The 13,009-nt window shown below is 48.5% G+C and overlaps 3 protein-coding genes across 4 annotated transcripts; 2 read left to right on the plus strand and 1 right to left on the minus strand.

The window, feature by feature from the left end:
• The first annotated feature begins 370 nt into the window (after positions 1–370).
• Positions 371–3,980, plus strand: CRYAB (crystallin alpha B). Its single transcript, XM_075116214.1, has 3 exons — positions 371–716; positions 2,311–2,433; positions 3,652–3,980. The coding sequence occupies exons 1-3, from the start codon at positions 519–521 to the stop codon at positions 3,853–3,855; spliced, it is 525 nt and encodes a 174-aa protein (XP_074972315.1). The 5' UTR covers positions 371–518; the 3' UTR covers positions 3,856–3,980.
• A 1,015-nt stretch (positions 3,981–4,995) lies between these two features.
• CFAP68 (cilia and flagella associated protein 68) lies at positions 4,996–6,660 on the minus strand. The gene is given in 4 exon segments (XM_075116038.1): positions 4,996–5,294; positions 5,297–5,409; positions 5,642–5,646; positions 6,366–6,660. Coding segments are annotated over 4 exon segments (543 nt in total). The 5' UTR covers positions 6,587–6,660; the 3' UTR covers positions 4,996–5,090.
• An 845-nt stretch (positions 6,661–7,505) lies between these two features.
• On the plus strand, positions 7,506–11,736 carry FDXACB1 (ferredoxin-fold anticodon binding domain containing 1). Of its 2 annotated transcripts, XM_075116211.1 has the most exons (5): positions 7,506–7,804; positions 8,319–8,475; positions 8,615–8,818; positions 9,463–9,621; positions 10,355–11,736. In XM_075116211.1, the coding sequence occupies exons 1-5, from the start codon at positions 7,636–7,638 to the stop codon at positions 11,541–11,543; spliced, it is 1,878 nt and encodes a 625-aa protein (XP_074972312.1). In that variant the 5' UTR covers positions 7,506–7,635; the 3' UTR covers positions 11,544–11,736. The 2 variants fall into 2 exon arrangements, with proteins under 2 accessions (XP_074972312.1, XP_074972313.1); XM_075116212.1 differs by lacking the exon at positions 8,615–8,818 and having other exon boundaries at positions 7,559–7,804.
• The last annotated feature ends 1,273 nt before the right edge of the window (positions 11,737–13,009 follow it).

Raw genomic sequence — 13,009 nt, forward strand, 5'->3', positions numbered from 1 at the left:
CTGTGGCTTCCTTTGCCTTAAGGAGAGGCAAAGGAAGTCTCTAGTCTCTTCCTAGACTGGTGGGTGATGTGGAGAGCTGAAGTCTCAGTGCTGGCAGTGGGAACAACAGCCCCTTGTCATTTTCCCTGTGAGCCAAAGATAGGAGCTGCATTGATCCTGCTGGCATCCAAAGCAGCTGGGAACATCCGCCAAGCCTGCCTTGGACTCTGCAGATAAACAGCACGTGGGGAGTGGGGCGGGTGGCTGGGCAGTTTGGCTTCTTGCTGCCCCATTAGACTCCTTTTCTTCTTCTCCCCTTCCCCCTCCTCCTCAGCAGCATGTTTAAATCCCCCAGACAGCTACTGGGCACCGATGAAGGGACCAGCCCAGGAGTGGGACAATAAAATCCCTGACACCACTGTTCAAGAGGCCTCAGGCGGGGGGGAAGGCCAGGCCAGCTGCATGGGTATAAAGCTGTCCCCTGCTCCCGGCACAGCACTGCAGCACAGTTGTTTGCCAGGCTCCTCCAGCGCACTCCAATGGATATCACCATTCATAACCCCCTGATCCGCAGACCCCTGTTGTCTTGGTTGGCACCGAGTCGTATCTTTGACCAGATTTTCGGAGAGCACCTGCAGGAGTCAGAGCTGCTCCCTGTTTCCCCCAGCCTCAGTCCCTTTCTGATGAGATCCCCCATTCTTCGGATGCCCAGTTGGCTAGAGACGGGACTCTCTGAGGTAATCTTCCCTTCTTAATGCTCTTTGTTATTGCTGTGTGCACATCGTGATGGGTCTGGAACTGGAGACCCATGAGAGCTGAGAGCTTGGAAGCTGCTTGTAGGTGGTTATTAGGAAAAGGCTGGGGAAAAAGGGTGCTGTGTTTGTGCCTCTGTTCCTCTGCACTGGGCAAGAACCTCTGCATATTCTGCTAATCATTTGTGACTGAAAGCAAGTATCGCCATAGTGCTAGGAATAGAGGCAAACTGAGCTGTATGTGGGAAATGACTGATGGAAGAAAGGAGGAAGCCTAATTTCCCTGTCTTCTCTGTGAAACTTTCAATCCCGCTCCGTCTTGAGAAGCAAACAGCACAGGGCAGTGGGCAAGGGTAGCAGGATCCTCATGTCAGGCAGTGTAGGAGCTCATGGTTGCCAAGGAAAAAGGGGCCTATTTTAATGAGTCACCGCTGAGGAGAGCAGCATTTTATGTAAGATACAGGACCCAGAGGGTCATGAAGCAGCCATCTGCTTGCTTCAATGGCTGAGCCAAGAGGCACGCAGTTCAGACAACCTTACCTGTTCTGTGAGTCAACTGTCTTATTTACAAGTAACTTGTAGTGCTATTCTAAGCCGAAGGAGTGAGAGGAAAGTATTTTTTTTAATCTTTGCATAACGTTTCCCTTGATTTAGTGACCTGGGTCTGAGTGTCTACTGAAGCAGCCATAATAAGCACCACAGATAACAACATGTGACTATCTCAGTGGAGAAATCTTCACAAATAATCTAGAAGGAAAAGGAAGCACTTAGACTCCCAGGTCAAACTGTGGAAACCAGTAAGCCTAGACCTGGCACAAAGGCTGCCTCCACATCCCAGAGCAGAGCTCCAGGAGGCTCACATGATTGCTGACTACGAATGCAGCAGGAAGGCACAGACAGCCAGTTCGTATAGCTAAGTCCCACAAACATGTCCAAGACAGGCAGAAAATGCAAAATCAACCTCAGGAAGCAGCAAAAAGCAGTATTTGTTAGGGGCAATAAAGTGTTAAATGGAAGGGAAGGAGGTGAGACTACCAGCAGGTTACTCAGAGTTTCAGCAGAAGTCCTCCTGCTCAGAAAACAGAGGTGAGCAGTGAGGCAGTACTGCTTGCCAGTGACACATTATTTTGGTTACTAAAGAGTGACGATGCAGGGGAAAGCCTCAGAGCCAGCAGATGAGTTGCCGTCAGCTGCACAATCAGGGTTCCTTTTGCTTGAAAGACTTTGCAAAATCCAGTCATGGAAACTGGAAACTTCCAGACATTCTGTAAAAATAATTGGATATGAAACCTGTAGGCCAACAAAAGAGTCAGTTTTATCAAAGTCAGATTAAGAGAATCTCTTCCTCACACCCAAGGAAAACATTTATCCCATGTGATCAAGAGAAGGCGTTCACATTTTACATACTGTAGTGATGGGCATTAATGTAACAGGCCAGCAAGGCAAAAAGCCACCCAGATCAGAATCCCATGAACAAATGAAGGTTAGACAGTTTGAGTCTTGAACTGCTGTTTCTGAAAGCCTTTTTAAGCTGAAACCCTCACCTGCTCTTTTCTGAAGTCACCTCCTTGTTTTGCAGATGCGACTGGAGAAGGACAAATTTTCTGTGAATCTTGATGTGAAGCATTTCTCCCCTGAGGAGCTAAAAGTGAAGGTGCTTGGGGACATGATAGAAATTCACGGGAAACACGAGGAGCGCCAGGTACTTCTACTTTAACTGTGCAACTGATAGAGTCAGTGTGAACTTCCTCATCTGTGGTTAAACAAGGAAACTGCAAAACAATCCACTCCTGTGCTCATCTCTAAATCTTCTAATGTTTTTTATCAGCCAATCCTAATGGAAGATGCTCTGTGCAACCCCCCAGCTGATTCCAGACTGGGCAGCAACAGAGTGGAGATTTATTGCTGATATTACATGAACTGTGAACTGAACTGGAAAATCATCTTTGAAATGGGCATTTCTGGTCCTCCCTCTTTCTGGGAAGAGATGAGGAATGCAGGGAGGCATTCAACTAACAACGTACATAGCTACATAAGCTAACAATGTACTGTAATGATTAAACCACATAATGAATCAGTGCATTCCTCTGTTCCACTACCATGAGGCTACCTCTTCCTGAAAAAGGCCCATCTATCAGTATGCAATCCTTAACGGCTGTGTTCTGCTGTCAGTCACCCCACTGCTTTCTGGCTCTGGAGACCTGTGTGGCAGCTGGGCAGAGAGAAGTCAACAGCCAAGTCAAAAGCCAAGTCCAAAGCTGTATGTACAGGGTTTGCCAGCCCCCATCTCCCTCCTCCCATCCCCACCCCCCACCTCCTTGCCAGAAGCAAACAAATCTGCATGATAAAGTAGCTATGTCACTGGAATTGTCAGCTCTAAGAGCTTCTGGCAGCACAGGTCTGTCAGTCAGGAAATACAGCATTATCTGTAGCTGGTGGAAGCCTGTAATCCTGACACAGCTTCCACAGTTGTTTTTTTTTTTGGCTAAGAAAGTAATCAAGTACTATAGAAGAGATCAGCTCATTAGAAAGCTGCATATTACAAGAGCTCTGGAGACCCTCAGGAACAGGCGTGGTTGGCACTGCATGTAGGTCTAGCTGCTGTATCTTAGGAATGACAGCACACCACTGTGCAATGAAGCCAGTCCCTGGCTGGCATAAGAGCTGCAACATAAAGCTTCCTCCTGCAAACAGTGTACCTACAGGCACCTGCAGCCTAGGCAAAGCACTGTCTCACTTTGCCCAGTCTTGGCTCTTTAAAAAGGGCATCTCATAATAAAAACTCTTTTAACTTTCTGAAAAGTTTTCCTTTGAGAGCTGGAGCTTCCGCATCTCAGACTTAATGCAAAGGGCCCGTGGTTTAGGTGGAACTGTGTGAACATTTCTAATCCGGGCTGTTCCTTCTCTTCTCCTTTTGAAGGATGAGCATGGCTTTATTGCCCGGGAGTTCAACAGGAAATACAGGATTCCAGATGATGTGGACCCTCTGACCATAACCTCATCACTCTCTCTGGATGGTGTCCTGACAGTGAGCGCACCGAGGAAACAAAGTGACATCCCTGAGCGCACTATCCCTATCACCCATGAAGAGAAGCCTGCCATTGCAGGAGCTCAAAGGAAGTAGGCTGCTATTTAGTCACCCTGGGGGGCCATTCAAGAGCACATTTCATCAGATGCCACCTATACTGAATGGCTATTCTTATTATTTATGCTGAGTAAGTTTACTAACAAATAAAACATGAATAAGCAGTTTGTATTTTTTTGTTTCGAGCACTGAGTACAAGAGAAGTGTTGAGTCAAGAAAGCTGTGTAAAGTTGCTGTGCAGGGAAACGTAACTGGCGTCATTCTTGCTTACAGCCTGAGTGGCAGATGTGTCCAAGAGAGCTTGTCTTGGTGTTCAGAAACACTTTGCTAGTTTCCTTTCGTGTGCTCTAATGTTTTGCAAACATCTAATTGCATGAGCCTTTACCTTCAGCGTTGCCAGAGGATTTCAATGTTTCACAAGCAACAGAAAAGTTTTTCCAGTGGAGATTAGACTGGTAAAACAACTACATGACAATCGAAACCCATTCAAAGTGTGACTATTAGATAACAACTAAATGGAAGACAACTGTATCTTAAATCTCTCGAATGACTCATGTTATGGAGAAGCATGAAAGTGCTGTAACCAATTCAGAGCAGTTGCAGATAGCTGCAGTAACATAGATATATCCAGAGAGGAGAAAAATGTCCTGCTCTCGTGGTGCAAATCACACCACTTTGAAACTCAGTGGTCAGTGCCCTTCAAACAGTAAACAGGATCTGACATCTACACTATTAATCTGATTTATGCAAACACTGTTGAGCAGTACAAAACACTACTAAGTTCTTCTCAGGTGTCATGATCTGCTTAGCACCTCTCTTCAAAGGGATATGAGCATAAAGGAAAGTCTATATTACTGGAACTGAATTTCTAAAATTCATCTCCAAAAAGGACAGAATGCCATAGATCTGTCACACAAATCATCAGACTCAGTTATGACCTAGCCTATTTTCTATGTTCCTTATACCTGCTAAGACAAATATTATATTAGAAGGGATCAGCTTAAATCTCAAATGAACCGAGAGGGCATCCTTCTTCCATGGCTTTAAGTCAGAAAAATAAAATGAGCACCCAGTGATGTGAGGTCATTATCAAATACCCAAATCCCACCTAATTGTCAAGGTCTACTGTTTCCTATTAGCTGGTTCTAATAAAATCTTCCAGTTAAGGTGTTAGTTGGGCTTGACTGACAAGGGACAGAGTGACTGGTGACTTGCAGTCACCTCTGCACACAAAACAAATGACAGAAACACACACAGGTTACAAACAATACAGCTTAGAAAGCGGGAAGAACGTTTTTTCGCATGATGCTACATTTTGTGTGACTGATCTTTTTGCTTGAAGGATATCCTTGTAGCACTGCTAGCAGACAGGCTTCCTGTTTTTCTGAAGGCATAGTCTGCAGATTCTCTCCATCTCTGTGCTTTTCCTGCATCCTTCTCGTTCCTTCTCTGAGTGTTGGACACAAGCAAAGAAAATGCTGCCATATGGAGACCTGTAGTCTATGGTGTAGCAGGATTGAGCAGTTGGGTTGAAGGAAGGAGGTTCCAACTCAGGGTGGTGGCTCATAAATCAATGAGGTTCTCATTCAAATCCTTAAAGAATAAACACAAAAAACCCTTGAGGAATTAAGTGCAAAATAGCAAGAATATATCCAGAAAGTGCAACTGTGGGAAATCTTTTCTATAGAGCAGAGTTTTGTTAGGCTCAAACTCAGGGGAAGAAATGGGAATTTTGAGTGAAAGCTCCTTGGGGATAAACATGATTAGGTTTGCTAGACAAGAACACTTGAAATGCAAATACTACTCCGTGTATGACTCGAAATACCTGTTCTGTGGTGGCACAGGAGCACAACTCAACAATGAGAAAACGACAGAAAACAATTCTGTCATCACTAAGCACAAATGTAATTCAGAAGCTCCTCTTCAGCTACACTACAGATCCAACACGCTCTGTTTCAGTTCTGTGCACATACTTTTTATTATTTGATGATTTCCCTTGTTGTAGTCTCAAGAGTAAGCTGTTTCAAAACAGTGAGTATGCTGAAAAGAAAAACTCACATTCAGCATGGCTAAATATAAGTAAAAAACTGTAACATTTTATATCTTACAGGAAGACCAAAGTATCTGCAATTGCACTACTATATTCAAATCAGTCTAACCTAAGATCACAAAGCTTTGGTAATGACTTTTGATTCACCATCTGAACAGCAAAGGAAAGAGCTGCACTGGGGCAACTGTTACAAGGAGTAAGACTGAGTTTGAACAAAAAAGCATGCCTCACATCTTTACTCCTGTAGTGGGACTGTTGTAGGGCACTCAGATAAAAGGGTGCTGGCTGTTGCCTTTCTGCATTTTTAAAAAACAGTAGAAAAGATTAGGAACAGGGCTGCACACAGGGAAGCTACTCACGGGAGGCTTAGCTCTGATGTATTCATAGCTGGGGATGGAAAGAATAATGCCCTGAGTGCATGACAAATTAAATGACCAGTGGTCATCTCAGCTGAGATTTGCTATATCCACAATAAGGAAAAGCACAAGGACTTACCTGGGAAGAAAGTGGCTTGCCCTGCACAGTTCTGTGCATAATCGTACGCACTTCATTCCAGTTTGCCATATGGGTTTTCACTGAGTGATCATTTTCATTGGCGGTGCACCTCCAGCCGTACTGGGAAGATTTAGAAGTGCTGGCCCAGTCTATCCACAGTTCCCGATGGCCAGCAGCATGCATTAAGAAGCCATGGAGGGAGTTGTACAAACACATCTTGGACATGATCTGGCAATAGAAATCAACAACACCCTAGGATCAGGCTGGATCTCAATAGCAGGTAATATGACATGGAAAGTTGTCCCTTGCACCTCCCTGGTGATGGGAGAGGGACCTCCTATACTTCCATGTGACAGAGGGCATCAGAGAATTGTGTTCCTTCCTGATGTTAAAGGAGAAGCCGCAGCCTGAGCGTTCACACACCAGTGAGTCGCACACACACCACCCGAGACTTTAACTGCTAGGACGGGAGTCCCTTCACAGTGGGCAGCTCCACTGAGCTGACGGGTGCCCCTTTTTGACTCCTCGGTCACACACACTCACTCTCGGATGCTTTTTCTCCCCTCAGGCTCAACCCTAGGTTTCCCTGAAGCAGAATCTCAACACGACATATGCCAGATGAATTTATTGAGTGGCACAGTGGTAAAGAGCAGCTCGAGTTGGGTGTCTCTGGAGAGGGACCCTGAACAAAGAAAACCCTGGGCAATGATACCCTTACAATCTAAGTTCCCCTCCCCTCACATGATGGTTTGGTTCAATAGTGATATTTGAGTCTGGGGTCTTCTTGTTCCTTATTGGATGCTTTCTCTGTCTCCAGGTGGTACATTCCTTTTCTTATCTTAGTGGATGCAGCTTCTGCTGATGGTTTTGGCTATTTATCGAACATATATAATTGTATACATGTTCCTTTCACACGTGACAGTCGAAACCCATTGGAAGCGTGACTACTTTAAGCCTTCCGCTGTCTTTACCCATGTCACCCCTCTGAAACACCGTCCTCGCCCCGTGCAGCAGCGGAGGGCACACAATGGAACAGCCGACGGTGACAGGAAAGCACGGCTACTCTCTCTCAAGCCCTAACTTGCAGTCGTGGGGCTGCAGCCGCCCCGCGCAGAGGGTCCGTCGGGGGGAGCTGCTGCCGCCAAAGCAGCGGGGGGGCCGCGGCCTGACGCCACCAAGAGGCCACGAGCGCATCAGCGGCACACCGGCCGGCGGCCACGTCATGACGGAGCGCCGGCGGCCCGCCAGCGCCGGCCGCGGGGCCGCCCGCCGCGATGGGCCCGGCGCGCCGCGTCCTGCTGCTCGGGGAGGGCAACTTCTCCTTCGCGGCCTCCCTCTGCGGGGCCGCAGGGACACACGTCGTGGCCACTTGCTACGAGAGCGAAGAGGAGGTGTCGGGCTGGGGGCGAGCCGCCGAGAGCATCCGGCGGCTGCGGGACAGAGGTGGGTCGGCGGCGGCGGGGCTCGGAGGGAGGGGGGCCGGTACCGGGGCCCCTCGGGCAAAGCGGCGTGGGAGGCCGGGACGGGGAGAGAAACGGTGTCGCTTTTCTCGTAAGGGCCGGAGCACGGCTCTAGCGAGGCGTGCCTTCCTTGCACCGGCGACGCGGCGCTGCCGTGCCTCCGTGGGAGCCGCCCGGTCACTTCGCAGCGCCTCACCGCTCCAGGCGTCTCGGAAAACCCGCTTTTGCCACGAGGAATTGGATTTGTCCACGAGGCGAAATCAAATACCCTAAAATCTAATCAGGCTGAAACAAGTAGCCGGTTAGCAGAAGTCTCTGCAAGAAGCAAAGGGAGCCTAGGCTTTCTGTTTTTTCTAATGTGCATGAGTGGGAAGATGCCTGGCAGCTGCTGCTCTGATACATTAAAAATTGAACTAGAGGCCTTTAATTGCTACCATGCTTTAAATTTTTTCCATAACGATAAACACCAGGGTCTTGTTTGTCATTTACTTTTGAAGGAGCTGAGGTTGTGTTTTCTGTGGACTGCACCAAGCTGAAGGACTATTTTTTACCAGAAAAACCAGAATTTGATTGTATTTATTTCAACTTCCCTCACTGTGGGAGAAAGGCTGGGGTAGTGAAGAACAGAGAGCTTCTTGCCCGCTTTTTCCGTAGGTGAGTAAACTGGGAGTAGTTCTCTGCTAATTGACTGCGGTGGTACACATTTCTAGCTGTGTTACTGGTGTTTTTCTGGGACTGTGAACTTTCTGGGTGTGCTAGCAGGATTTTTGTTGTTGCCTGTCTTTCCTTCCAGCTCTGCAGAAGTGCTGACAGAGGAGGGGGAGGTCCATGTGGCTCTTTGCAATGGACAGGGTGGGACCCCTGCTGATCAGCCAAGGAGAGAATGGCACAACAGCTGGCAGATAGTGGCTGTGGCAGCAGGAGCTGGATTTATCTTGAGTAATGTTCATCCTTTTAAAGCAGAGACTATCCATGGATATAAGTGTACAGGCTACAGGTAACCATCATGTGGCAAAACTGAAAAGTTGGTGTTTGTGCTTGTGTAATGCCTAGCACTAGTTCTTTCAGTATATTGTTTGTTGGAGAGAGGAACTCCCTTTAATTTTCCTTAAAATAGCTGTAGTTCTTTTTCACCTCTAAGCAGAATAGCCAAGATAAAAATGCAAGCTTCTTGACAAATTGCCCTCTAAAAAATAAGATTATCTTAGGATTTTAAAGGTCAAAAGGGTCCATTTCAGAATACATGTCAATCTTGGCCTAAAGGCAGCAGGAGGACTGCTGTATGTGTATCTGCTTAGCAGACAATCACAGAATCACAGCATGGTTCATGTTGGCAGGGACCTCCAGCAACCATCTAGTCCTACCCCAGAGCTTAAAGCAGAGCCAGCTAGAGCAAGTCGCTCACAGCCACATTCAGTCTCCAGGGATGGAGACTGTACAGCCTTTCTGTGCAACCTGTTCCAACGTTGGACCACCTGCCCAGTAAAAATATGGTAGTGTTGCATTTTTGTCACCTTGTTAAAAGGCCTGGGATTCAACAAGAAGCGTGTTAGTGTTACACAGAGTTATCTAATGCTTGATTGTGACACGCTAAATACAGGAAATGATCGGTAACTTTGCTCTGCTTTTGTGTATTGTCAGGAGTCAAGATAAACCTTTCTGTGTAGAGGGTGCTTTAAACCACATTTTCACACGAAGCATGCCGCTTCCACGTTTCAAACCTATGATCTGCGAGATAGAACTGGAAAGCCGAAAAGTTTCTTTCCATGTACCACAAGTACTTGTGGATAAAATTAATAGGTAAGTTGTATAATTAGTTTCTGTTTGGCAATAACACACACTCCTGCTCTTGGTGGGAATGACCAGGGCAGGTGTCAGATAAAATGGAGTTGCTTCCCTTGCCCTCCTTTCCCCTTTAAAGAATTACCTGCTCCATTTCTTATTCAAGTCTGCTTCATGTTGGCTTGTGGTTATGGCCTACTTAAAAACAAGACTACAAAACAAAACGAAACGTGGTTGAGACGAAACTGCTGTATACTTGAACACACAAATAAAGAAGAAAACTTTAATCTGTTTTATTGTACTGTGGAAAGAATTCAGGAGCTGACTTGGTGTCTGCTAATACCACAGTGCTAAGGCCAGCTAGGATAAAAATGCTACCCTCTTCGGCGAACTGTTGCATACTTGAGAGGCTATCCAGGGCTAGCATAATTTGAACCATTTCTGTAGTTTGGTAATGCCTGTGCTGAGTAGAAATGGAGGTGTTGACTGTTAAGTCCCATTCCTTTTTTACCAGTAAAAGCACAGTTAATTCTTGATTGCCATCTGGAGACATACACCACTGTCCTGAAAATGTTTTAGCTACTGCAACACCTTTGATGAAAGCCGTGGCTTGTTCGGGTAGTTAGTAGAAACCGACTTAGTATGTGTGATTGTTTTGGCTAAATTGCTGCACTCAAATTATGATCACAGGAAGGCATTTCAAGGAAATCTGTTTAGTGGTGTCTGTAATTTGCACTTTTATTTTTCACAGGGGTTTCCTAGAACTAAATTCAAATCATCCAGTACAGACAGTAAAGGAGAGGCTCACTGAAGAGCTCAGCCAAGCCTTTCCATCACAAAACACTGACTACTGCCTTTCTCTGCTCCACCAAGGTCACCTCAGCGGTGTTTGTCACTCAAATATCTTTTGGATCATTCTGAGCGCAGAGGAGACTCCAAGCACGGAAGAAATGTCTAGTGGACTGGCAAATGCAGTTTTATTTTCCCATGTTGATTTTTGCAGGAACACAGATAAGAATGGCTGGGAGAATGTACAACAGGGATGCCACATTTCAAAACAGTGTTATCTTAGACCTTCCCTTCTACCTTATGCTCAGGCCATAATACAAAAAGGAGCCTTTCTCCCGGGGACGCTTCATGTTCTTTCTGGCCCAGTTTTCAGGAAGTGTCTTATTGGTCCTTACTCCATGCCTGTTTTTCATGAGATGGTTTTTGTATGTGCCGTTAACAGGGGTACAGAGAACAGCTGTATCCAGATATTGGTGAATAACATTAAAACCAGCATACATTCTCTCCACCAGACTGTTTCTGGCTCTAAAGTGAACATCAATCTTCAGGAAGCAATGAGCTTTGAAACAACTGAGCTAAATGACTTTGCTGCTTTTGAATCTCAGCTTAGTAAAATTCAGTACTTCATCTGTATGGAGACAGGTACTTCAGGCTCCTGTGAGAAGGGCTCCTGTGTGGGAATTATAAGGACAGCTCATTACGAACTGTTAAGCAGTGAGTTGGTTGTTGTCTTTGTGTCACTGAATCTTGACCTCCTAGCCATGCTGATCTGTGGAATAACTGACTGGCGAATGCTCTGGACATCAGACACACGGTTCCTTTGTCAATTTCCTAGAGGAGAGTTAAAGCTTTTCAAGAGTTTTTCTCTCTATCCACCTTCCTATGTGCATGATGTGAGCTTTTGGGTTCCTGATGGAGGACAATTTGATGAAGTTGCTTTTCACACCATTGCTAGGCGGGTGTCAGGTGAAATGGTCATATCCATCCAGTTAATCGACAGTTTCCAGCAATCGGAGACTGGACAGAAGAGCCTCTGCTACAGGCTGACCTTTCAGTCCTGTGACAAGGCACTGAGCCGTCAGGAGGTGGCAGAGATGCAGCTGCTCTTTCGGAAGGAAATAGACCAACGCTTGGGTGTAACCCTTCGGTAGCGCGTTCTATGTTGTTTTCAGGTGCTCGAGCAGCATCTGCGCTTGTTGCCGGTCTGGAAAACGTGACCTACATCTTGTTGGACCTAACACTGTGTGTTATTGCAGTGCCTCTTACAAACGCAGCGTGGACTTGCAAGTACCTGCACGCGTTCTAAATGTGGAAATTCCTGTTAATGAAGACCTTCGTCCTCTGCGTGTGTGTAATGAAACCTCATTTTAAAAAGCGGAGCCTTTCTTTGCTAGGTTCCTGTGAGACCGGACTGGATCTCCTGACTGATGCCAATTCACTTTTCCTATTCTTGCTTGTGTTTGCCCAGCGCCTTGTACCGGTAGTGATTGTACCGAGTGCACCGAAAGAGGGAGGATCTTGCTGTTTCCAAAGGGTTGTGTGTTGTGTACAGTTTGAGCGCTGAAAACCCTCTGCGCAGGTGCTCAGTCCCTCTGGGAGGACGGTGCGCGCTGGGCTGCCGGTGCAGGTGTGCACTGGGTAGGGCCCCAGCCGCGTGCACCAGCAGACTATTTTCTGAGTAGCAATACAGGCGGTGATCACAAATGGTAACGCTGTTACTAGGTTCCACGGGACACTAACTCATCCTAAAAGATAGCTGTACCACCAGTAGTGCATGAATAGCTACAGCAGGTGTAACTGCCGCCAGAGAACTCCAGTAACAGACCGAGTTACTGGAAGCTGTAGGATTGCACTGGGGAAAGGTAGCAATAGCACGGCAGATACTCCTAGGCCTTTCTTTTAACAGATGTTGAAGACTGTAAGACCTGAGGTCTTTGCCGACGCTAGCGGCTCCCAGATCGCGCTGGGTAACTCACGGCCGCGCGCCGGGGCTGCGCCGCCGGCCGGCGCGTGCAGACGGTCCCCGCTGCGGGGCGGGCGACGAGGCGCGCGGGCTGCAGGGACGCGTGACGCTCCCGCGGGCGGCGCGCGGGGGTCGGGGCGCGGGCGGGCGGGAGCGGCCGTCGCGCGCTGCTGTCGCCGACGGTGGCGCGCGGCTGTGAGGGGGCGCGTGGCCGTCTGAGGGGACGGGGAGCGGGACCCGCCTGGTGAAGGGGCGGGTGGGCGGGCGGGGGCCGGCGCCGCCTTCTGGGGAGGGTCCGCCGTCGCCTCGGGGCGGGCGGGGGTCGCCCATCGCCTTCGGGGGAGCGTCCGCGGTCGCCTCGGGGCGGGCTGGGGCCGGCGCCGCCTTCGGGGGAACGTCCGCGGTCGCCTCGGGGCGGGCGGGGGTCGCCCATCGCCTTCGGGGGAGCGTCCGCGGTCGCCTCGGGGCGGGCTGGGGCCGGCGCCGCCTTCGGGGGAGCGTCCGGGGTCGCCTCGGGGCGGGCGGGGGTCGCTCATCGCCTTCGGGGGAGGGTCCGCCGTCGCCTCGGGGCGGGCGGGGGTCGCCCATCGCCTTCGGGGGAGCGTCGGCGGTCGCCTCGGGGCGGGCGGAGGTCGCCCATCGCCTTCGGGGGAG

Source organism: Phalacrocorax aristotelis, chromosome 22, assembly GCF_949628215.1.
Source record: "Phalacrocorax aristotelis chromosome 22, bGulAri2.1, whole genome shotgun sequence".
Lineage (NCBI taxonomy): Eukaryota > Metazoa > Chordata > Aves > Suliformes > Phalacrocoracidae > Phalacrocorax > Phalacrocorax aristotelis.

Excerpts from the sequence above, each read along its gene's own strand:
- FDXACB1 (XM_075116211.1), top strand. The coding sequence starts at position 7,636 with ATGGGCCCGGCGCGCCGCGTCCTGCTGCTCGGGGAGGGCAACTTCTCC. Across the intron at positions 8,819-9,462 it reads TATAAGTGTACAGGCTACAG|GAGTCAAGATAAACCTTTCT; the intron begins GTAACCATCATG and ends GTGTATTGTCAG. Across the intron at positions 9,622-10,354 it reads CTTGTGGATAAAATTAATAG|GGGTTTCCTAGAACTAAATT; the intron begins GTAAGTTGTATA and ends TATTTTTCACAG.
- CRYAB (XM_075116214.1), top strand. The coding sequence starts at position 519 with ATGGATATCACCATTCATAACCCCCTGATCCGCAGACCCCTGTTGTCT. Across the intron at positions 717-2,310 it reads TAGAGACGGGACTCTCTGAG|ATGCGACTGGAGAAGGACAA; the intron begins GTAATCTTCCCT and ends CTTGTTTTGCAG. Across the intron at positions 2,434-3,651 it reads GGAAACACGAGGAGCGCCAG|GATGAGCATGGCTTTATTGC; the intron begins GTACTTCTACTT and ends CTCCTTTTGAAG.